The sequence below is a fragment of the Periplaneta americana genome, chromosome 11 (assembly GCF_040183065.1).
Source record: "Periplaneta americana isolate PAMFEO1 chromosome 11, P.americana_PAMFEO1_priV1, whole genome shotgun sequence".
Classification (NCBI taxonomy): domain Eukaryota; kingdom Metazoa; phylum Arthropoda; class Insecta; order Blattodea; family Blattidae; genus Periplaneta; species Periplaneta americana.
In genome coordinates, this window is record NC_091127.1 from 93002967 (window position 1) to 93028891 (window position 25925).

Consider the following 25925-nt stretch of genomic DNA (forward strand, 5'->3'; position numbering starts at 1 on the left):
ACTAATGGGAAAATGACATAAAATTAAAAGAAAATGACATTATTTACCGTATTCACAACACAACTTCTTAAAAATTAGTCACCTTGTTTCAATGACTGACCTGCAAATCTCGGAGAGAGGAGGCAACTTCCTGGAATTTGGCTAAGATAAAGGGGAAAAAAAAAACAAGCAACAAAATGAAGGTTTTAAGGGAAAAGTAGAGGGTTTACAATGTGTTTCAATCAGGGGTGGTCCATGTCAGTGCCTTCATTCTTCGTCTCCTCCTTCCTCGCTTCACTTTTGTTACCAAATCTTCCAGATGAGTGAGTGTGAATGACAAAACAAATTATGGGCGCAGTGTGCATTCTTGCAATGTTTGTGTTAAAAGTACTGTCTACTACAGTAGACATCCCTTCCGAACCATGTTGAGGACACAATGTCCTGTCCAGGACATGGTGAAAGTTTCCCCCCTTCCAAACATAAATTCTAAAGACATTCTCGTACCGACAAAAAAACAGTAGCAGTCAAAGTCCTCACTTAAACTAAGCATTTTATAATACATCCGTTATGTGAAATGAAGCCCTCAGTGGAATGAGGGATGGACTTCAGAGTCTGTTCCAAACTATAAAACTCAAACTTCACTGTTATTCACTTATTCAGTAGGTAAATTACTACTGACCTATTTGGTTAGAAAATAAAAACAGATCTATTGGTAAAGAAGAAAGTGAAATGCATTCCAAATGATCTAAAAGTTCTTCAGAGTATTAAAAATGACCAAAAAATGCCGAAAAAATATAAAAATTACCTATTAGTTCAGAAACGTCAAAAAATGCAATATAAGAAATTACCTATTTACGTTGATATTAACATAGAAAGGATTTCTATATTAATAGGCATCGTCCTAATGTGAAAAATAATAAGAAGACTTTTCATCAACATCCGCCCCCTAGTCATCATTATCCTATTAAGTACTAGACTGTGAGGCCTATTACCTTCTTGAGTTTTCTATCCATCTTTTATGGGGATAGCCAAGAAACCTCTCCCCATTTTAAGATGGCCTTTGAATATCGTGTATTAGACATCCTATTAACATCTCTCCTGTTATTTTGGTAGCTTGTGATGTAGGTCATTATTGATTCAGTCCGTAATTTGTCCAAAATTAGTCCGTAATTTGTTAAAAATTACCTAATTTTTTCTCTTGTGGAATTTTGTGTGTTCCACTGTTCATCTTCCAGAATATTATTTATAATGATATAGGATTGAATTGTTCTCAGTTTTCGGCAATACAATGTTTTATTGGCTTACCTTATAAGTTCTTGAGCTGTCGACCATTCTTTCTAATGTAAATTTCACATCTTCGAAAAGATTTCTAGGCACACACTAAGCACATGGCCATTTCATCCTATTTATGGACGACTTATTGTCTTATAAGACTTTAGTTTCAATAATTTTGCTGCTTCCCAGGCTGATGTCTTGGATACACCTGTTGATCTAACTTTTTTAATGATTTCGTGGGAGACTGTTGAATGTCAGGATATTTCTGAAGAAATATAGCACGATAATTTTTATACAATTTCTTCTAATATACATATTATAAACTTTTAATTCACTGTTCTAATGTGTACTGCATTGTCACAAATTAAACTGGAATGCAGTGAATGGCAGTCAGCTGTATACTAATGCTGTAATCTTAACATCCCTTCAGCCTGTGTTATCTGTTCATACTTTACAACATAAAACCTTCCCACACTCAATCCAGCAGAAATATACACTTTGCAGTTGTGTATACATTGCTGACGACATTACCTGAGTGAAACATGTTTTCTAACACCATGTATAATGAAAAAATGTCATCTTCATAATATCAGTTTTCTATTATTAATTATAGGCCAATTAGTGGCAACACTATTTCCACATTGTATATTAACAAGTGAGGGCGCTGCTGTTCTTAACACATCTTGTAGTGTGAGGGCATTGCAATCACTTTCGCAGTGCGTGCCATACAGATGGACGAATATGAAATGGTAGTAGAGTATAGTAGTGTCTTAGAGGACTGCTCTAAAGGGATGTTTTCGAAGTTAGAGCAACGTGCTGTGTTACATTGTGTTACTACCACATGCGTAATTTGTGTGGTAGTGTTATAAATAATTTGCAGCTCTGCTGTGAAATGCAAAAAAGACATCGTTCAGAGAATGATAACTCACGTAGTGAGAATTGTTTACATAAAGGTGTAATGTATCAGAATTAGTGCAAAGAACTCGTCAATTTTACGAGCAGGAGAAGCCTGTATAGATGTAGAGGTAGGTAAAAAATAACACAACAGTTATTTTGAAACTGTTATGGTCTCGAAACTGTTGCAAAAATGAACAGCAGGTTGGAACCTACTGTTCCGAAATACCACTGTTCTGGCATTCTGAGCTGTTCACTAGTCCAGCTGTTGTGTGCCCGTAGTACTGTATTACACAAGTCAAGACATGGTCCGAGACAACAGTCGAAACTCGTTCTGTTGAACCAATGACAGCTTTAGTTAGGTGGTTACACTGTTCTTGTTGTTCTTTATGCCATACTTCGAACTTCGTTGAAACTTGGAACTACGATTTGGTTACAGAGAGCGAAGCCTGGATATTAAAATCCCCTTACAGAGGCGCGAATTTAAATATAAACATTTAAAAGAGCAGCCACAACTTGTAAGTTTGCAGTAAGTATTTAATAAACTACAATTTTCATTCTTATTCAATTCCTGCTTTATTTTACCATCACCAATTCGCTATTCAATTGTGTTTCAGTTGCAATATTGATCATTAGATGCTTTGTAATTTAGTAAAATAATAAGAATGGAATAGGAGTTAAAGGGGTAGCTACAGCTTACAATATTGAAAAATAGGACATACATACATACGCTGTCCATGAGCAGGTCTTTCACTGCAAACACAGCATTCTCCACCATATTAAATATTTTTTTCTCTGGGCCTATGTCATGCATAAAAGTGAACATTTGTACAAGGAAACCACTGTCATTACTATACAGGCTTATAATAACTATATTTGATAAATTAGTGTGAAAGTTGCGTATAACTTGCTGCACATTACTAGTTTGCATCCAGAGTGGCTAAGTGGAACAGTGACGAGTTGTTAATGTGCAGGCAATAAAATAATTGAAGAATCAGGACTTACAATAAATAAATATATATATATATATATATATATATATATTAGTGTAACTAAATGACTCTGTGGAAGCAATGAATAGTGATAAGTGTAAACAATAGGCGTAGAAATAAGGATAAAATGGAACTGGAAGAAAGATCGAAAAGTAAATGTGAAAATTGTATAACTTTTAAGTGGTAAAGTGTAATTATTTATTAGACAAATGAAGGTTGGTACTAGGGCACATAGTTGCGAAAGATGAAGTAGGATATAGTAAAGAGTGGAACTTAAGCAGAGATTGAATGTGAAAGTGGAACTGGGAGAAAATGAGTGAGAAGTAGGCCTAAATAGAGAAATTTTACGACTTGAAGTAGTAAATTATGGATATTAGAGAAATAAAGGATGGCTATAGAGAAAACAGTGCGATAGAAAAAGTAGGATAGAATTCATAATTAAAGGAAGATAGAAAGTATTGTAAATGACATTTAGAAAAGACGAATATTAAGATTAGTGCATAATTAGCGAGCAGTCAAAGAATGCAGGATAAGTATCAGGAAAAAATTAGATTAACATACCTTTGGAATAGCATTAAAATGGTAGGAAAATGTAAATTGAGAGTTATGGTATGACCTAAATACAGGAATGTGATGGGACACCATAACGGATACTGATGCTGTTGACAAATATATCGTTTATATCATACTAGTTTGCAACTGTTATTTGGAACATAGTATTTTTCCAGAACCAGAACTGTGGGAACTGTTCCAGGAAAAGAACAAATTTGTCCAGCACTAACAGATGGGTATCTCTTCATTACATTTTCACTGTAACCTGTTGCTTATACTGTGTCTGGTGATTAGTATTAATCTGAAGCAAAATCATCTATAATTAAAATCTATATATATAATTTGAACTGGTAATGGAAATTACGGGAAAACAGCTGAACAGATTTTAATAAATGACCCGTCATTTTGAAGCTTGGAACCCAAAGTTTTTCAGAAAAATAGTAGTTTTCGGTGAAATATCAATTTTTCAACATAATTTTACTATTTTCCAAAATCCATCTGTCGTCAGTTTTGAGAACTAATTGCATTTGAGCGTAAAACAAAACACACACTACAATAAACAATATTACACAAAGGCCATGATCTGCAAGAATTCTGACATATTTAGAGCTCAAATTAAATTAGTTATTAAAACTTCAAGACTTAATAAAAATAATTTACAGGTCTGATTCTGTGGTGTATAATTTTCCGAGTACAGCTGTGTATTGGATATTAAAATCTACAAAACTTGAGGTGGTTTGATGACATTATTACCATTAGAAATGAAATATTGTTATACTGTAGTTAATGCCATGCTGTGACTATTTTTAATTAATTATACATATTAATGCTATATTGATGATATGAAAGTGAAACGTTTTGGGGTTATATAAGTAGATGTAGAGAATATCTTAAATTAGATCTTGATTTCTATAATTTACTGAGTGGCGGCTATATGGATATATAGTATATAGGCCTATTACTGAAAACTATAAAACTTACGTAAAATAATAATATTGTTATTAAAAGTCAAATATTTTTATAGTTATTAATCAAGTGAGCTTGGGTCTTTTTCATATATTTAATGGCGGTGTGGTGTAGATATTTATATGCGTATATATATGCTCGAGAGAGTGCAAAATAGAGTTACTAAGAAAAGATCAAAAGGTATTACTTACTGATAAAATAATAGGCCTACAAGATTTTGTAGTCTCCCAATCATTTCAGCAAGATCTCTTAGCAGGATAAAACGATTTTACCCTCTATATTTCAAGGTATTTCACGAAACATGCAGCAGCTATACCAAGATGCTATGTCTATTGTTCGAAAGCATAGCAAACCTGACTTTTTTTAACTTTCGTCTACAATCCACAATGACCTGAAATAGCTATTGCTTTATTCCCACATGAAAAACCCACTGCTCGTCCTGACATTGTTACTTACGTTTTCACGTTGAAACTCAAAAACTGAAGATGGATAGGTTCAAGAAAAAATATTTGGCTTAAAAAAAAAACATTCAGAGAGAGTATGTTTCATTATTACGGAAGCAAATAACTTTCAAAATATCTGATATTCTTCAATGCAAATAAATCTGAAAAAAATTTTTTTGAACGTCTAATGAAATTAGTTTGCAGCATTTGCTGTACAAGCCACTAGTTCATATATAAAGTTATATTTCAGAATGTTGGACACCTACTAAGAAACAAGAACAGAGACTGGAAGCTGCAGAAATGAGATTTTCGCGAAATGTTGCAGGATATACCTTATTAGACAAAAAAATGAATACATCAGAAATGAGTTAAACATTATATAAAATTATTATAATCAAAAGTTATTCAATTAATAACATGGACCCAATATAATATGGTACACAATGTACATATATTTATGTAATTAATTTATTATTAATTACAAGTAAAAGTTACATACTGTAATAATTACCCTATGAATTAATAGAGCAGAATAGCAAATTCCGCGTAAGTTAAGTCAGCTGTTGTGTAATGATCATTGTGGCAGCATCACATCTCTCACTACCAACATTATGCAAAACTGTCAGGTGCAAAGTTATAATGGCGTGGGTATATATATTGGATTTATAGGCACTTACAGCTAAGAATGTCACTGAATGTACTAGAGTTGATTTGGTATCCATTGGGAAGGTTTTCTAGGCCTGATTCACATGAACTGCAACATGAAGATTGTAAACCTCGTGTGTGTACCGGTAACTTATCATTGAGACTTAATCAGGGGCGGCTTTCGAAGGGGGGCTGCGGAGCTGCAGCACCCCCAGATATTTGTGACTCTTGTCTCGTTTTATGTTGAGAAATACATTTATTATTCAGTCTCTATTTAGCGACTCGAATTTTTTTTTTTAAATTTCGCTCTCATTGACATGCACGCAATCGTTAGTGAAGTCACTTCCTCCCCTGGTGCTTCCAGAGCGAAACGAGAGACAAGGACGGATTGGTGAAGCCACTTCCTCCCCTGGAGCTGCCAGTCTCGTCTCAGATGCTTTGTGCGTTAGTTTTACCCCTTCCCCTGGTGCCCCTCACTGGGAATCCAGAGTTTCCAGGCGCTGCAAAATTTGCAGCAGTTTGTCAGTACCGCGCAGTTTTCAGTACATTTTCTTTAATGTTGTGAGTATAACAAGTGCAACAATGTTTAATTCTGTACAATATTTTACAGTCTGTTCAGTTCAGTACCTTAACAATTCAGGAGAATTAATGTGAAATTAAGTGCCCATCAGTTGAATCTCATAATGGAAAGAGCCGCTAAACAAAATAGCCTACAAAGCTCGCATATTTTTTTGCTAATTTATCCAGTATCCCTGCTTTCTTCTCTCGATCTCCACACAGTCTGTATTAGATTAATGTGTTTCAAAGACAGTTCCATTAACTGGGGCAACAAGATGGAATTTTAAAATAAGAACAGTAAATGTTGTTCATGAGAAGAAGGAACCATTGCTAGAATGTTTTCAAACCATAATGGAATCTGAAACATCTAACAACGTCACAATAAATGAGACAAGCGCCCTGGTGCGTACTCTTGAAGATCCTGAATTCAATTTCTGGCTCAGTTTTTTTTATTTATTGATGTATCATGTAGATATATTATACAACCAACTACAACATCGCCAGTTAGATATTTCTAAGGTTCAAATCTGCATATAAAAAATTAAATTATGGTTTATTTCACGACACTCGTAACTGCAGGGGTTATATCAGCGTCGCCGGTGTGCCGGAATTTTGTCCCGCAGGATTCTTTTAAATACCAGTAAATCTACTGACATGAGCATGTCTCATTTGAACACATTAAAATGCCATCGACCTGGGCCAGGATCGAACCCGCAACCGACTATGCTACCAAGGCCGACTTTGCATATCGAGCTTTGTTAATGCCATACAGACAATACAGAACAGTGCAAAGTAATGTCGAGCAGCTAGATCTGTGAAAATGAAAACCCTAAAAAGCGTCATAAGGTCGAAGGGATTCAGACAAGGGTTGCGGCAGCCAAGGAAGTGTGTGACCTCATTATCACACAAGCTAACACCCAATTCCAGTTCATAGATCATCTGATATTATCTTCTCTTCTGTGTCAAGAAAAATTTGAATCCTACAATGCTGAATGCTGAAAATGACATACAGTAAATGTATATGTGAAGCTTTTTCCAATGTTCGATAAAGACAAACTAATAACGGAACTCACTGTGTTGTATCAGAGACAATAATTCAGAAATATCAGTGACGCACGCAAGCTATTGCAGTTTCTTCTATCTGAGAACTTGCAGACCTCATTTTCAGAAGTTGTGAAACTACTACACATAGCTATCACCATACCAATGACAACTTCTGAACCAGAAAGTTGCTTTTCATGTTTGAAGAGAGTAAAATCCTATCTCAGAAATATGATGAGAGAAGAGAGACTGACTGCATTAGCTATGTTTTCTATTGTAAAGACTATGTTAAACGACATATCGGATTTTAATAAGATGATGATTCAAACATTTGCAGCCTACAAGACAAGGCGCATGAAACTAATCTTTAAATAAGGTAAGCTGCATGGTTTATTTTTGTATGCAGCCCCCTGAATTCAATACCCACGAGCCGCCACTGGACTTAATGGTATCAAAATAAAATATATTATATTGTTAATGGTCTTAACTATTATATGCATGTCAGTGCATGATTTAAAGATGCATGCTACAGTCCATATGACTCATTAACCTATTGTTAGAATTCGGAGACTTGTTAAACAGCCTAGAAACTCTTCAAACTGATTTCCACCCTGGTGTAGTCAGTGACATTCTTTTAGTGGCTGTAAATCCGATGTCTACTCATCACTTTATTGGTGTTCAGAAATGGCAGTGTTAAGCACTTACAAGTGAGCATTTGGAATGTTACAACAAAGGAGGTCACACATTCCTTGAGAGGATCATCATGCTGGATGAAACATGGATGAGATCTTATGAGTCAAAACTGAAATGACAGTATTAAAGTATTGCTTGCTAGTAGTGGCATATGATGTCCAGGTTGTGATACTCCATCATGCAGTCCCTCCGGGCCAGACTGTTAGTTAACAATGCTTACTGAAACATCATGTTACTCCTGCTCTACCAAGAAAACACCGAAATTTCCAAACATGTGATTGCATGACAGTGCCTGAAGTCACACTGCTGTTCGTGTGAGAGATTTGTTACCATGATAGTTGTGGGAGTTGCTGTACATCCTCCTTATTCAACAGACATGAGCGTCTCTGCAACTTTTCTCTCTCCACAAAACTGAAAGAACCACACTGAGGGAAGTGTTTTCACACAAGAGATGAAATCCTTCAAATAGTAGGGCACTCATTCATTAGTGTCAACAAAATTGCACTGCTACTGGTATCCAGCACTTTCCAGATATGTGGCAGAAGATTTCAAATATGGCAGGAAGGTATATTGAAGGAATGCAAACTTATTCTGTTTGTAGAATAAATGTTTTGTTGCTACTATCTTATTTCCAGTCCTTGTATTAAATGTGTTACCTGTAGATAAAATAGTTGATGTTAAAAGAAAGCGTTTGTGCTTTTTTTGTGTTGGGGCAATCATGCCAGTATTCCAGTGTCATGTGCAAAAAGCATTCTGTGACAGTTTACAGAACCACTATTAAACAGTGCCCATGAGCTCGTCATTGGTTACCTTCTTTGAAAACTTCCTTCTTGAAAGTCGTAAAGTGACAAATGCAGGCTGTGTGGTGAGTGATAAAACTTGTCATTGCATTGACTCCAGGTTTTCCTGAACACCTCTCAATGTGTTGATGTGCTTCATCATAAAACAAGAACAGTTTTCCTAACTTGTTCTAGTTTACTGCATGAAGCTTGAAGTATGGTTTGTCTATGGATTTCTGGAGATTGATAATCTCCGATGCCAAGGGATTGAATTACTGCCTGTTGATGTGTTTTGGACAGATTTTCCATCATGAAACTTTCTCCAACTGTTATATCACGAACCATTTTTTACCTGCTGCTTGGGTTTGTTCTCATAGTAACGAGAGTTCTTAAGAAATATTTTAAATTAAGTTATTGTGAACCATAGATGAAACAGTGGGTTTCATTTGATCACGTTCTTAAGTTATTCCTATTATTAGTAAGATTCTATTGAACCATATTAGAATTTGGTATTTGTGTACACTTACAATCTTTTTCTAGTGAGAGTAAAATTCAGTAAGCTTTATATAATAGAATTGAAAACTAATATTAATTTTGCAGTCCACACCTGTGGAGTAACGGTCAGCATGTCTGGCCGCGAAACCAGGTGGCCTGGGTTCGAATCCCAGTCAGGGCAAGTTACCTGGTTGAGGTTTTTTCTTGGGTTTTCCCTCAACCCAATACGAGCAAATGCTGGGTAACTTTCGGTGCTGGACCCTGGACTCATTTCACCGGCATTATCACCTTCATTTCATTCAGACGCTAAATAACCTAGATGTTGATACAGCGTCGTAAAATAACCCAATAAAATTAAAAAAAAAAAAATTAATTTTGCATATGGATATAGGAAAGTGATTTCATGCTGACCTTCAAAATAAAAGCTCTTTTAAATATTACTTATTGCAGTTTTTTAATAATTTTCCCTTTCTTTTAGGGATAACATTGAACCAAGTGGTTGTAAAAAAACTGATCACAAGTTTGCGATGTACACATTTGACAAACCTACAACCTGCAACCATTGCAGTAAATTTTTAAAAGGAATGATATTTCAGGTATGTATTATTAACATCTTTATAAAATGCGAAGTCAATTGACCTATAATTTATAATTTGTAATCAGAATTAAAATATTGTCCGCATCTCAGCACTTGTTCTCTGTGAGGTTAGGCTCAGGATAGAGGTAAATGCACAAAGTATGGAAAGGCAGTGCACAATTTATAACATTAAGTTAAAGTATAATTTTACCAAAAAACATAGACCATAGATTAATTCACATAGAGCCCTAAGACTATGTTTTGAAACAGAATAGTAGCTTAAAACTAGATTCCACTGTGTCCTGGAACTTGACATTCCCAATGTTTTGGAACTACATATAGGTTCCAGCATCATGGCAGATAGGTAAGACCAGAGGGATTGCCGACTCTTAAGTCATCCGGATTAGCCTGACATGATGAGCCCAACACAGTGGGCAACCCCTCTGGTCTTACTTATCTGCTCTGATGATGGAACCTATATGTAGTACCGAAACATTCAAAATGTCAAGTTCCAGGATATGGAATACATAAGTCTGATCAAAGTCACCATGAAAGCCTAAAAACTCGTAGAACAATAGCTTGTCTGTCAAACTGATTTCAGAATTTGTAGTATCACTTGGTCTCCATTCAAGAGGCATGTAGCTTGGGCGCAAACTTTGCTTATTCTAGTTGAGGGGATACAATTAAACTTATCAGTAATTAACTTTTGTTGATAACTTTTAGGTGTTAAGTTTTTTTCGCAGTTAAATTTATATTTACCTGATGCAAGAGACATACCATTTTCGTTTCATTTTCTTACGGTTCAGGGAGTTACATGTAGCCATGGTTCAAAGGAGATGCCACAGGGCCAAAACTTCAAAGATCTTTGGCCTGTAAAATCCTGTAAGAAGTGAAGCATAAAAAAGTATCTCAAATGAAATGCTTCAATCGCTAGTAATGGTATGAGCAGTGAAGAGTCTGTTATTAATGCATATACAGTACATCAAAATAGTAACTAATATTTTAACATAACTGTGTGGTTTGTGTATTGGAGATGTGCAGTTTTATAACAGTGGTTATTATTAGCAGTAATTATAATTATAAAATAATTAATTTAAATTAAAATGTAAAACAAAGGAGGACTACCTTAACAACAAAGACAATATGTAGTATTTCTGGTTGACTGAATTTATTTTAAAATATTTTGAATTACTATCAACAATATCGATTATGCATTTTGACAAACTTTTAAACTGATGGGCTAATTCCTTATCAATAAATGTTGTTAATTTTTTTTGCCTAGGGCTCCATAGTTTGGCTGTCTCACCATCACCTTCAAGTTTTAATATATGTTTTTTTTTTTATTGTGCTGTGTTGAACAGTGTCAGTTGTAGTCTTCATATAAAAAGTTTTCTCACTTGAATAAAAACACATTTTTCACATCAGAAAATATTTTGAAAAGTAATATTTGGCAATTAGGAACTCATTATCTTCAATTGTGTAAGATTCTGTCACCGAGATTCTGGTACTAGAACTTCAGAATGAAAATGAAGGTACTATAAACTCTCTTTAAATAATAGTGAAATAAAATTGTCGAAGTTGAAAGTGTGCAGTAACCAAATCAAGTCCTTTGTAGATTTATCAGAGGCAGTTTGTTGGTTATATTTATATTCAATGATATAGATTTAATAATTCGAAATATACTGGAAGAGCATCGTAACAGCCTTGGAAGCTATTTTGAACTTCGCAAGTTCTTCTTTGTCCAGCATCTGTTTCTGATGTATCTTGCTGAACTTTTTGACCAGAGAAGCGAATTCTCATCACCTATGGTAGTGGATTCGCCATGTGGAAGAGATATTGGTCCCAGTTTGGCAGGCAAATCTTTAGAAATAAATGTAGATAGCCTTGCTGTAACAGCCAACTTGTTGATTTTCTTGTATATCTCTCTCCCCCCCTCTCCCCCTCCCTCCCCCTCTCTCCCTCTCCCCCTCTCTCTCTCTCTCATGGAGTGCACATTATGTCATAATGACATTTTAAAACCATTTGGTTGGACTAAGTTCTTTTCAGAGGTTTTCTCCAACTGTAAGGCGAATGTCAGATGTTCCTGTGGCGAATCCTCGGCCTCATGTCACCAAATACCATTCCACTATTATCAGTTCTATCAATGCTGAATAACCTATAGTTGGTACAGCATTGTTAAGTAACCAATTGGTTTGTTATACTTGCAGATGCCTCCCTTAGGCCATATTTCAGCAAGATAATGTCAGATCTCACTAGTGTGTCCATAGATGACCAAAACTCCTTCAACAATAACCGACCACCAAAAACAAGATGGAATAAACTCTGCAAACTAGTAAATTTATGATGAAACATCAAACAAACTATTAACACAAATGTTTGACTATAATTATATGTGTACAAAACGCCTTTGCTTATCATAAAATAAATAAATTTTCATTAACGTTTTTGATACTTGTGTATCATCTTCAGATGTGAAGTTAGATTAATATGATGAAAACCTTGCCTATTAGATGGAACTTAATGTGGTAATTTTCGGGTCATATTAGTGTGGTTGCTTGGACTTAACTTAGGTTGATCTATGATATACATGCTATGTTAGGTTAAATCACTGCGAGTCATGTGATATGATCTAAAATATAAAATAAAACTGTTTAAGAATTGTAACCACTATTAGCGGAGTTGTTGAAATGTGAACACTTTGTATAAACACTTTAAAAGTTTAAATCACTTTGAACATGTGTTGGGTGTATTTGCCGATTTAAATCACTGCAAGTCATGTGATATGATCTAAAATATATAAAAAATAAAACTGTTTAAAAATTGTGACCACTATTAGCGTAGTCATTGAAATGTGAACACTTTGTAAAATCACTTTAAATTTTATAATCACTTTCAACATATGTTGGCTGTATTAACACAAAACAAACCAGCAGACTTCAGAATCAGTCACACAAACTAGCATAGAGGCAACCAAAGTGTGTGTATTCCTACAATTAAACTTAATAATAATAATTTTGAAATTCTATAAAGTTATGGCAGTCCCGGCATTATTATATGGATCAGAGACATGGTCATTAACGAAAGGACAACTTCGAAGAATAGAAGCTGCTGAAATGTGATTGCTAAGACCTCTTGCAGGATATACTCTTTACGACCATAAAAGGAATGCTGACATCCGAACAGAATTGAATATCACCACCATTACAGATACTATAGAATCTTACCGCAACAACTGGTATGAACATGACGTATTAAGAATGCCCAACAATAGGTTACCCAAGAGACTATTGGACTATACACCTCATGGAAAACGAGACATCGGAAGACCAAAGAAGAGATAGAAAGATCAACTTTCTTCTGGAAGCGGAACAGGCCAGGAGGCCTAATCCAAGACTGTTATTGATGAATAATAATAATAATAATAATAATAATAATAATAATACATGTACATAGGAATAAGAATTTAACTAACATTAGAAAACAACAATGATCAGATTTGAAACAATGAAAAACTGAAAACTGTAAAACATAAAATAGAATGTAATGCATCAGCAAAATTTAAAAAGAATCCTAAAAGCCAAATTGGAAAGTTGGCGAATATTTGTTAACTCAGAAAAGTACAATACTGCATCATCCATTCTTTGAAAAAGGATAAAAGCAATTGAGGGCCACACAAACAAATTCACCATTTAAAAATAATACTGGTAATTTTCGGGTCATATTAGTGTGGTTGCTTGGACTTAACTTAGGTTGATCTATGATATACATGCTATGTTAGGTTAAATCACTGCGAATCATGTGATATGATCTGCCAATGATCTGAGAAAACCAGAAATTTTTAACCAAAATTGAGGACTTGAAATATGGAAGGTGTTAGTGGCTTTTCTTTACTTTCTTCCCTCCCCCTCTATGGCTTTAAATCTTTTCCATACAGTTGTAGGCGGTGTATTTCGGTTTAAAAACCCAACAAATCGCTGCCAGCTTGTTCTTTTGGCTTCAAGAATACTTCTTCTGATATTTGCTCTTGCTTTATTATATTTTAGTCATCAACTGTCCTCGTTTTCATCCATTGTTGCCGAGCAGATTTCTGTTGTTTTTTCATGTAAGTTAAATCATTATTCCACCAGATGTTCATAGGTCTACAGGATTGTTGTTTGATAATGGGAAAACTGCTAAAACTCCAGTTGTGAACGAAATTCCTCTATGGAAATGGGTGATTCCAGAACATAGCATACAAATTCCAGGAAATCATTCCAAAAATGATCCTTCATACATTCTTAAGTTAGATGCCATGGAACTACTCTGCAGCACATATAAGGATCACCTTTAAATTTATACAGATGGATCTCTAAATCCTAATAATGGGACATCAGGACCAGGGTATTATATTCCAAAATATCAAGAAAGTTATTTCATACCATGTTCATCCTCCTCCAGTCTTGACACTGAATTGCTAGCTATTGATGCAGCTCTTCAGTGTGTTACTCAAATTTCTGAAAAATCTATTTGCATACATACCGACTCTAAGGGGGCTATATTTAATATAATTAAATATGTACCAAACCTATATGCACATAGAATTATTCCGCTTCAGAAACAAATAAGTAAACTAAAAGACCTCCAAAAGGAAATAACATTTCAATGGATACCTAGTCATTGTGGCATACCTGGAAATGAGAAAGTCGATAATATTGCAAAACAGCAACATATTTGCAACCAAGACCTCTTCAAGTGATATCTCTATACGGTGCTTTTGCTTCAGTAAAGTCTCATTTTACAAACCTATGGATCAACAATTGGCTCTCTTCTGACAAAGGAAAAATTTTACAGTCGGTACAAAAGAAACCAAATGACCTGGAAATGTACAAAAACTTGCCCAGACATGTTCAAACATTTTTAACAAGAGCCAGAACAGGTCACATTGTCACTCAATTGTACTTAACACCGATTTCACATTTCTGATAATCCTACTTGCTTGTGGTGTAATACTCATGATGAAGATCTGGTTCTTCTATACTGTCCATCCATTAACCACAAAAGAAGTAAATTAAACTCATCAATACCGGTTGCAGAAGACACAGCCCTGCAGAATATATTGACTCACCCCAACTCAGGCTACTAGCAACAGGCGTCTATAATGAACACCGATCAAAATACCCCTAATTTCTCGTGAAAAACAACAACTGAATAAACTACAGTGGACTATAGTGGACTTTATGTTGTCAGCAAACAGCTGGATACATTAAGATACATCTCCGAAATTGAGATTTTCACATCGATATATGCTATGTACCATTTCAGGTTACATATCAATCAGGGCAAGTACCATGAGACCTCTAAGCAAATCATGACTGTACACTTGGTCAAAATGAAAGTGGCCAGCATCTGAGAGACCAAGTTCGAATCGGGTATTTCCGTGAGTGCTCGGAACAGCCAGGCTTTGTTCAAAAGATTGCGTATATTCCTCTAGTAGTTATAATGGGAAACACAACTATTAATCACTAAAATCTTCCGAGAAAATAATTCATATACGAGATTTAAAACAGACAGATCTTTCAGAGTGTTTAAACAGTGAATATTGTAACACAAACACTATATACTGTATTACAGGTTCTCAAGTGGAATATGACCATTGCTCGTTACAATGCCGTTCTTACTGCAGTAGAATTCTGAGCATAGTGGTAGAGCGTTAGCTAAGTGTTTGTGAGGTTCCGAATTCAGATCGTGGTGGAGCTACTAAACTTTTTTTTTTAATGCATCAGTGAAAATATAACAGGTTTTCGTAATTTTTTTTATCCTTAGAATACTTTTGTGCTTTATAATTATAGAAACTTTTGACGCTTGATGAAGTAACACTAAAGACGACAATTAGGGGCTTTCATATTAAAATACTGTGTTAATTATTTTATTAATCTCTGCTACTTTGCACTTTATTGCCTAGGGAATATTCAGTAAATATGTTGATGGTTAAATAATTGGCAGTAATTTATTTGAAAGTTGTGCTATTGGAAATATGATTATTATGCTAATCTAAATCCGCGATCATCAGGGCGTAAACATAGTAATTAACAAGAAGAAAACTATAATTCTGGTGACAAAATATATCCCAATTTCCTGGAATTATAACCACAAATTTTCACCAATTTTGTAATCTGTAAGTAACATGAAGTAACATAAGCAAAATTATTTGACTGTATTACCTAAAACTAGTTTTAAAAAATAAAAGAAAGGACAAAACAAAAAAATTCTCTATGGAGATTCGAAGCATGCTGTTGAAAGTAGCCCAAATCAGCGCCTTGTATTATGGAGTTAACTAAAGTGGTGCATGGAGGTTTACGGTAGTGAACTGCGTGCTCACCCAAAGGGACTTACAAAATTTTCACTGCTCAAGAGACCGGCCACTTTCATTTCGACCAAGGGTACATGATGTACACCTTACCACCTAATCTGTGCTCTTCAGGAAGATAAACTAGCACATAATCCTTTCGACATACAATAGTGTATCTACCAGTAACTTGAAAAAACTCCACCAATATGAGAGATGCCCCCTCTCCCTCCCAAGAACTGGAATCCCTCAGTATGGTACATATTCATCCCTGGAATTTCCTCTAAACAAGAACAAACACTTTCTCAAGATCTTAACACTGGAAGAAATCAAGAGGAAATTTGGCAATTCTCTAATCATATTATACATGGATCCGTAAATCTTGAAGATGGGACTGCTTGAACAGGATATTTAATTCCACAGACTCAACTCCCATGGGAACAATATGTTAATGATGTGGTGAGGAGAAGAGGGAAGGAAATCCAGGAAATAAGAAGATTGGCATTGGACCAGGAGAGAGATAAGAAATGAGTGGAGGACCTGACGCTGCAAGGCACAAGGGATAGAAGAAGAAGAAGAAGAAGAAGAAGAAGAAGAAGAAGAAAAAGAAGAAAACTCCCGCATATTCTTATAGTAAAATGAAATACTTCAATCTTCAAACAAATTTAGACAGATGATGAATATCTTGCAAAACTGGCGAAAATCTTAAATTCTGAAAGAGCTCAATGGCATCAAAATTTATGTGAATGAACCATGACATCTACAGACCTTTGCCTCTCGTCATCTGGTAATGGAACAGTACCCTGCACAGATTTAACCCATCAGCTTCTCCAATTTGTAAAATATTCAATGCAAGGGAAGACACAATATTCTGCACTTCCTTATGCAATGTCTAATTCATTAATAGGACTAGAACACTAAGAAGACACATAGAGCATGTTAAGAAACCACTCAACCTATAGACAATACTTATACAGTCCATTGCATACAAATTGTATTGTTGAAACTTAGCTGTCAACATACGAGTCAAACGTGAATGAACAAATGAATACCAGACATCATGTAGTAGTAGCAACTGCAAATTTCTCAAAGAAAACCAATGTTTCAACTCTGTCGTGATCTGCTGATTGCCAGATTTCTCACCCATAGAAAATGTATCATATATAATCAAATAATGAGCGTATACTGTTTTCGCTGTAAGAAAAATCCTAATGTAAACATAAGCACGTTGCTGTCATACCCGTGATTGGCTCTCAGTCGAAACACTCACATGGCGCGGGAAAATATAGTTCATATTTGGAAACCACAATCTTGTATTATTTGAAAATAAAAATTTGAATTCTAATTGTTAAATATGATGAAACATATAACTTCACTCATATGGAAAACGCTATGTAAAAGAAAAGCTACTTTTATATTATACTATACTATATTATACTTCCAAAGAATTAACTCTAGCTATACAAAATTTAAAAACCAAGAAATCTCCTGGCCTCGACAACATTCATTCCGAATTTTTTAAACATCTGGGGGAAAAAGCCAAGTCTGTATTTTTATCCATTTTCAATTTATCATGGAACACCTCAATTCCTGCAGCTTGGAAAAAAGCAATCATTGTAGCAATTCACAAAAAAGGGAAACCTGCTCATGATGTTAATAGTTATCGACCAATAGCACTATTAAGCATGATAGCAAAAACCACGGAATCCATGATCTCCAACAGATTAACTTAGTATTTAGAATCCCAAAATCTTTTATCACCAAGACAAGCCAGCTTTCGACAACTACACTACCAATGAACAAGTCATACGCCTCGGACAAGAAATAAAAGACAGTTTTAACAAGAAAGAAGATACCTTGGCAATATTTATTGACTTTCAGTTAGCATATGACTCTGTTTGGAGAAATAAATTATTACTAAAACTCCAGAAATTAGGTATCTCCAGCAATATGTTCAGATGGATATCAGAATTCCTTAGTCAATGATTCATTGCCACTAAATTCAATAACTCACTTTCTAGTTACAGACAAACATATCGAGGTCTACCTCAGGGCGCTGTCCTCAGCACAACTTTATTCAATATTTATATAAATGACTTACCCTCCCTATTAGAGGAATCAAACATGAAAACAGCACTATTTGCAGATGATATAGTTTTGTGGACTTTCGGATCTTACAGACATAGAGACAAAATTCAAAATTCTGCTCTTAAAGCTCTAAATCAACTACATGAATGGAATACATCAAATTTGATGACACTCAATTTAAGCAAAAGTAACTATCAAATATTTTCACTCGGTAAAAAAGAAAGAGAATTCAATATCCAATACAATGGCCAACACCTTCCTAGGACTTATGAATCCAAATATCTTGGAGTCATTTTCGATAGTAAGTTAACATGGAGCAACCATCTGAAATACATTTCTGAAAAAGCTCGTAAAAGATTCTCCCTTCTAAAAAGACTAGCAAGAAAGAAATGGGGATGCTCTAGGAATACTTTGAACACTACATACAAAATATTTATACAGCCAGTGCTGACATACTGCGGAGAAATTTTAATTACTTCACCTTTCATAAACGACATAGAATATGTTCAAAACCAAGCTCTCAGACTCATTACTGGTGGAATCAAAACAACTCCAATAGATTCTATGAGATTCCTCACTAATATTAACAGCATCAAAATGACAATAGAAGAAAAAGCACTAATTCTATATGAAAAACTTATCAGATTACCAGGAAACAATTGGCATTCATACAGTCCTCTCTGTAGATTGAAAACTTAAAAAAGTTTCATATCCATTGTTCAAGAATTAAAACAGAAAATCAATATCCCGAATTTAAAAGAAAACTTACAAATTAAACCAAACCCTTTAACTCTATTAAATATAGAATATAATCTAAATTTAACAGAAGAAATACTGAAATCAGAAGTAAACACTGAAATACTGAAACAATTGTCTTTAGAGACAATTAATATTAGGTACCCTCCACAAAACTGGCTTCATTTATACACCGACGGATCCTTGATCTCCAGAGAACAAGGTGCCGGTGCAGGTGTTACGTGCTGTCTCTTCTCACTTTATAGATTTCTTGGATATGGAACAACAAGTTTTGATGGTGAAATCATTGCAATAAGGGAAAGTCTCAGGAATCTTCTATGCCACATCAATAAATTTAGGAATGCAGTTATATTGTCAGACTCCAAAGCAGCTATTCTATCAATAGTCTCTAAACACACACCTTCATCTCAAACAGCAGAAATAACTAAAATGCTCTCTCAATTAATATCAGTCAATAAAAGAATTGTATTCCAATGGATACCATCCCATTGTGGAATCCTGGGAAACGAGAATGCGGATGCTTTAGCAAAGAAGGGCAGCACTGCTACTTACAGACCTGTTACTAAATCTACGTATTACTCTGTGAAAAGATTTATTAAATCTACATACTTAGACTTCAACAAACAAAATTTGATAACACAATCCCAAGGGAAAAAATGGAACTTTCTGTATCAAAATTCACAATTAATTCCCGATTTACCACGAAAATCGTCTGTAGCTGCATTTAGATTGGCAACAGGCCATGATTGTTTGGCCAAACACCTGCATAGAATTGGAATATATCAGTCCCCTAACTGTCCATTGTGCAACTCAAACCAAGAAATGGATTCGGAACACCTCAAAATCTGTGCTTCAGTGTCTGGTCATGATAATATCTTTGAAAAATATTGGAGTGCAAGAGGTCAAATGACTTTATTGTCAAATGCCTGGCATTAGAAAACAACAACAGCAACTTTTATATTTTGTTATGTACTATGAACGTGGATGAATACCAACAGTAATACCGACGTAGTCTGTTCTTGTAACAAGCTGGCGTCACTTGAGCTCGTAATTGTTCACGTAAGCACTTGATACTGAAGTATGGCTTCTGCATCCTCAACTGTCCTTTGTGAAGACATAAGACTTAAAAATAATTTAAGTACAGTAATTATAAAATAAATGTTTCGTAAGCAAACGAATGCATAGTAGTGAGGTTAGGCTTACTTGACGAGTAACGGGAAATGTTTGACATGAAACAGAATGTACAACAGTAGGCGGGGTTGCGTTCATAAAGTCTTACTCCTCTACTCGGAGCAAGAGGCATATATATATTACTAGTCCTCTTGACTCTGAGTACACTCTGAGTCTACTCCAGTCGTTCATAAAACTAATTTTCTCGCTGTAGAGTTACTTTTTCCAGCGTTCATAAATATCAAAGAGCACACTCCGGAGTGTACTCTCTTTACTCCATGTGCTGTGATGGGTAAATCCTACTCGACATGTGCAGTCAACTCCCGCGCTTATTTATCTGAAATCGTGCAATTTATCATACCAGTGCAAAAATGGAATTCCAATTTGTTGTTGATGCACAAGGAAATAATATATTCAATGAAGAGGGGCATGTTTTAGTTCAAAATGAAAAAGGTAAGTGGTTTAACAAATAATAAGCTCATAATCGTAATCTGTTTATGAAATTCAGAGGCTGACGAATTCTATCATTACATAGATTAATAACAACATACCTTATTACAAAATGTAATTTAACAAGAAAACAAAATTTAATTAAAATACATAATAGTCACTACTCCTGTTATTTGTTATTTTTTTTATACTAGAAGTAAGTTTATCTTCTCGCTTACGATCTAATATCTGCCCTTGTAAACGTATTTATTCCAGCAATGCAAGTTTTAACATTGACCTATTTTTCTTGTTCTTGGTTTTTTTTTTAATGTATTGACTTTATTCTAGGTGACTTATTGTATGTCCCATGCACCCGCGAGGAGGTTGCTCATCCCCCTACTACAAGTGGGGTTGAAGATGAGGAAGCCACTTTCAAGGAAGGAGGTGACGGACCCCCCTGAGGTCGAAAATGTGGATACAAATGCAATCGATGGTCTCATAATGATGTGCTTTCATTAATAGATGCATACAGACAGAATATTGAATGGTTTAAAACCTCTTCGGTAAGGAATGATATAGTCTGGAAATGTGTTGCTGATCAAGTGAAATCTGTTGGGGGTAATTTCACCCCCAAACAATGTGAATTTAAATTCAAATATCTAAAAAAGAAATACCAGGCAAAAGTGGACAACATGAAGGCTACACAGACAGGCGCTTCAGCCGTGTATTTTCAATATTTTAATGAGTTTCACCAACTATTTGGAAAAAGCCAAATATACAGCCAGTGGCAGTAGCATCATCAAGTAGAGGTGGGGACATTAATCTGGGTGATGACGATGACGATGACAAAGCCCTTGAGGCTAGTGAAATGATAGCGAGTGAAGTGGTAAGGGGCGGAAGGAAAGAGGGCAAAGAACCACCAAAGAAAAAGACAAAATTCGAAAAGGTTGTTTCAGAATGTATTAAAATGAGCAAAACAAAGGAAGAAGAAAAAGAACGTAGACATAAGGAACTTTTACAAGTTCAAAGAGAAGCGATAATAACATTCAGTGAAAAAATGGACAAACTAATTGATAAATTGTAAACAAAACTGTACTTATTTGTCTGTACTGTTTCATCATAGTGTTCTTTTTTAATTTTACCTTAAGTTTTAATAGTTCACACAGTACTAAGTAAATGTTAGTTTAACAAGTTTTAATGTTTTATCATATTGATATACAAATATTAAACGTGTGTGAACCAAGAATAAACTATTTTCTGTTCATCATATGTATAGTCTTTAAATATTTCTTGCAAAGTAAAGCTGATGTGCTAAATTATTTCTTTTTTTCATAGCCATTTTCTTGGTTCTGTAAATGATCATCCTCGGCATTATCTGCATTATCCTGAACCTTTAGTCCCTCATTTATGTATTGTTCAATAAAGAAATCGTTATGTATACATAGAATATGCAATACACATGCTGCTAGTACAGTCACTGGAATTAAATCAGTTCTATTCATGTCCAGATATTTCAACCTTCGAAATCTACCTTTAAGTAGTGCAAATGCTCTTTCAATCACTTGTCTGGTTTGTGACACCTGGAAATTAAATTGACGTTGAATTCTCGTCAGATTGCCTCTATCAACATAAGGAGGGATAAGCCACTCCATCACAGGGTAAGCTTTGTCTCCCAATATAAATTCATCTTGTGGGAAAAAGTGGCGAGGATTGGACATAATATCCCTATAAATGTCTGAATTTCGGAATATTCTTACATCACTTACTGAGCTGGGATAACCAATGAGACAATCAATAAATTTCAGTGATGAATCGCAAATCCCTTGTAAAGTAATAGCATGGAAACATTTCCTATTTATGTAAACTTCTGAGTCTTCTTTGGGGGCTTTGATGGGTATGTAAGAACCATCAATGACATCAATAAAATTGGGTATGTTTGACAGTTTTTTAAACGACTCTCTTGATTTTCCAACATCTGCTCCTTGTGGCCATTTAATTATAGTAGGAGCTATATTACACAAAGCCTTTATTACTCGCATAAAACAAACTGAAAGAGTAGATTTGGCCATACCAAATTTTAATCCAATGGACCTATATGAATATGGGATGGCTAATATCCAAAGCACTGCTAATAATTGCTTTTGTGGATCAACTTGTGGCCGACCTGTTCTACTCTGATTAATGCATAAGAGAAGGGCAATTACTTGTAGCAACTTTTCAAATGTTGATCTCTGTAGCCTGAAATGCCTCTGGGATTCTATTTCGTCGTAACTGCTCACTATATTATCCATTTATTCTATTAGATGTATCTTCCTTCTGTAACCCAGTGCAAATAAATGCAAATTCATCTTCCTCGTCATCCAAGTCGTCCTAAAATAACATAAAATATAACTTTAAAATTATGGACACACAGTTTTAATATAATATTCAGGGTATTCTTTTTAATCTAGAATGCCGTTTCATGATATAATACATTAATATTTAATGTTATGTCTTCATTACCTCGTACTGAACACCAAATTTTTGACAAATGAAAATATCGTGAATGCTATGACACGTTTTATACGTTTTATTCTGTCTGCCATTTTTACATTGCTTCTACCGTCAGCTGACGAAAGGAAACAGGTGTTCTATGCGTGATTATTATCGAATGACATGAAACGAGAGATTAATTACGGGTCCATTTCAGAAGTCCCACATAGCGTAGCCGTGCTCTGGTCGTTCAGAAAACAAGCATGCTCGGAGTAAAAGTCGAAGTTACTCGCGTAATACTCTTCTCCGATGTTACTCTACTCTGAGTAATAGTTTGTGAACGCAGCCCGGGAACACATTCTGAGAATCTATGGCGCCAAACAGCGGCCGATGAAACCTCACTTCAGTCGTGTGCTATTGTTTATTTATTTATTTTTTTTTATTATTTATTTAATGCAGGGCTGTAGAGTTTATCTTTAGCCGTGATAATGGCAACATGCAATAGTGTGAGACAAGTAAACAAATATACAAATAAACAGGGAGAAGAGTACAAAAATAGTTCATCTCAGCAAGAATGATGGAATTGTCACATGCTATTGTTTACATTAGAATTTTTCTTACAGCGAAAAGATTATAGTAATTGGATAGTGTGGCGCCTATGCCAATGAACTTACCTGAGCTAATCCAGCATGATCTTCCACAAGACTATTAAAAATTTGACTTTATGCCCCTAATCATATAGAGGTTATTCCAGCCAAGATTGGCCTTACCTATTATTAGAAATGTTCGATATATTTATCTATGACAACGAAATTGTAATCATTTCATGAGGACATGCTAGTAAACATATAGTACTGGTATATAGATCAAAAGATTACCTCGACTTATTTATTCTTAGTGTTGTGTTATTTTCTGAGAAAGGATACATTATTATTATTTCTTTTAATAAAATGTTTATTTGTCCATACTAAGTTCATCATATAATTTGTCAGTTTATTCTGTACAATACGAAAAATCACGAAGAAAATCGAAATTTGATTTGGAGCAAATCGCATTTTGTGTTATTGATTTCATATAAAGACAGATTCATTTTTTACTAAAATTATATTTCTTGTATATAAAGACAGATTCATTTTTTACTAAAATTATATTTCTTGTGCATAAATTCTGTCAAATTGATTCGTACATACTGAATGGCAAATATTCATTGTGTGTTATTGATTTCATTTAAAGACAGATTAACTTTTTACTAAAATTATATTTAGTGTGCATCATTTCTGTTAAATTGATTCGTACATACTGAATGTAAACAGAATTCATGCAGTAATAAGGAGAAATTGCTGTTCACAGATGGACAGACAACATGGCCAAAACTAATTGATCAGTTTTAAGAGTGAGGAAAACGTGTATTTCCATAAAAAAAATCGAAACAGCATCATAATACTTTTATAACTCATATAATAAGAAAATAAAAATGCTAATTTGTGCAGAGATACCCTGGTGACGTGCTTCCGTTAAATGAAGAGTGCATAGATTTTCATGAATTTATAAAGAATTACCATGCTTTCAACAGAAGAATGTCTGATTGTGAATTCTGCTAGCATTTTCTTGAAACTTAGTTGGTAAGAACAATTAACTGTTCTTTATTAAAGTCTTGACATTGCCTTTGAAACTATTTTTGTGTATTTTACAATCATATTTCAGTGGAGAGTCATCCTCAGGTTCTTTCTTTTTATTTTGTTTCCTTGCTATCGTTATTTTCCCACTTCCTGTCCTCGTTTTTTTTATTATTTTTTCGTCTGTTTCATACTTCTTTTCTCCATATTCCTTGTCTTCATATTCCTTCTCTTTCTCCTCCACCATCGCCACCACCACAGCCACCACCACAGCCACTATTGTCCTTGTTGATATCTGTTGAAATATTTACCTAATTACCAAGTTTCTTGGTTTACAAGTCTATATAATACATTAAATTGGAAGAATCATATTAAAGAAATTACTTCCAAACTAAATTGAGCATGTTATACTATTAGATCTATGCAAGAGATTGTAAATATCAATAGCTTAAAAACAGTATACTTTGCATATTACCACTCGATAATGAGTTTTGGAATGTTCTGGGGAAATTCTACAGATAGTAACAGTATATTCCTACTACAAAGGAAAGAGTAATTAGAATAATAATAGGTCCCAAATCTAGGGAATCGAGTAGGACCATTTAAAAAAAACTACAGATAATGCCCATGGCTATCAATATAATTTTTTCATTAATAAACTTCCTCGTATGTAATCGTGAAAACTTTGTAACTAATTCAACAGTTCATAAGATAAATAAAAATGACTTTCTTACTCCATCGGCAAGTCTATCGTGCTATCAAAAATGAGTGCATTATATAACAGTAAAAATGTTTAATAGTCTCCCTATGAATATAAAAAATCAAATTCAAAACATAAGATTATCTAGGACTAAATTGAAGAAGTAACTAATTTCTCACGCCGTCTATGATTTTAAACAATGCTGCATGAATATTTCTATCTTGTATTAAGGATACACTGATGTGAAATTTTGTCATTTTTGGTCAAAAATATAGATTTTTTGTTTTTATCTTTAAAAAATTGTTCATGGTGTAGAGATGTCCTCTGCCAATTTTCATGGCCATACGATCGGTCTATCAGCTGTTAGGGCCACATTTCGAAAAGGTTGCGCGCTCTGACTGGTAATGTAAATCCCCCGTCCACGCCCTCAACTCTGAATTCTGCGACGATTGTGGAAATTACGCTGTATTTCATATATTA

At 34.6% G+C, this 25925-nt stretch overlaps 2 protein-coding genes across 9 annotated transcripts in view; one reads left to right on the forward strand and one right to left on the reverse strand.

The window, feature by feature from the left end:
• Positions 1 to 25925, forward strand: part of Vav (Vav guanine nucleotide exchange factor) — a 384489-nt gene that overhangs the window by 181175 nt on the left and 177389 nt on the right. For 6 of the 8 annotated variants that reach the window (XR_011334865.1, XM_069839772.1, XM_069839777.1 and 3 more), the window contains one exon: positions 9791 to 9908. The exons of the other annotated variants lie outside the window; for them this stretch is intronic. Coding sequence is in view for 5 of the 6 variants with exons in the window: in XM_069839772.1 (XP_069695873.1) it covers positions 9791 to 9908 (118 nt within the window). In the remaining variant the exon portion in view is untranslated. The remainder of the gene's footprint in view (positions 1 to 9790; positions 9909 to 25925) is intronic. 8 annotated transcript variants of the gene reach the window in all.
• Positions 21974 to 23092, reverse strand: LOC138708668 (putative nuclease HARBI1). The gene has a single exon (XM_069838754.1). The coding sequence runs from the start codon at positions 22946 to 22948 to the stop codon at positions 21974 to 21976; it is 975 nt and encodes a 324-aa protein (XP_069694855.1). The 5' UTR covers positions 22949 to 23092.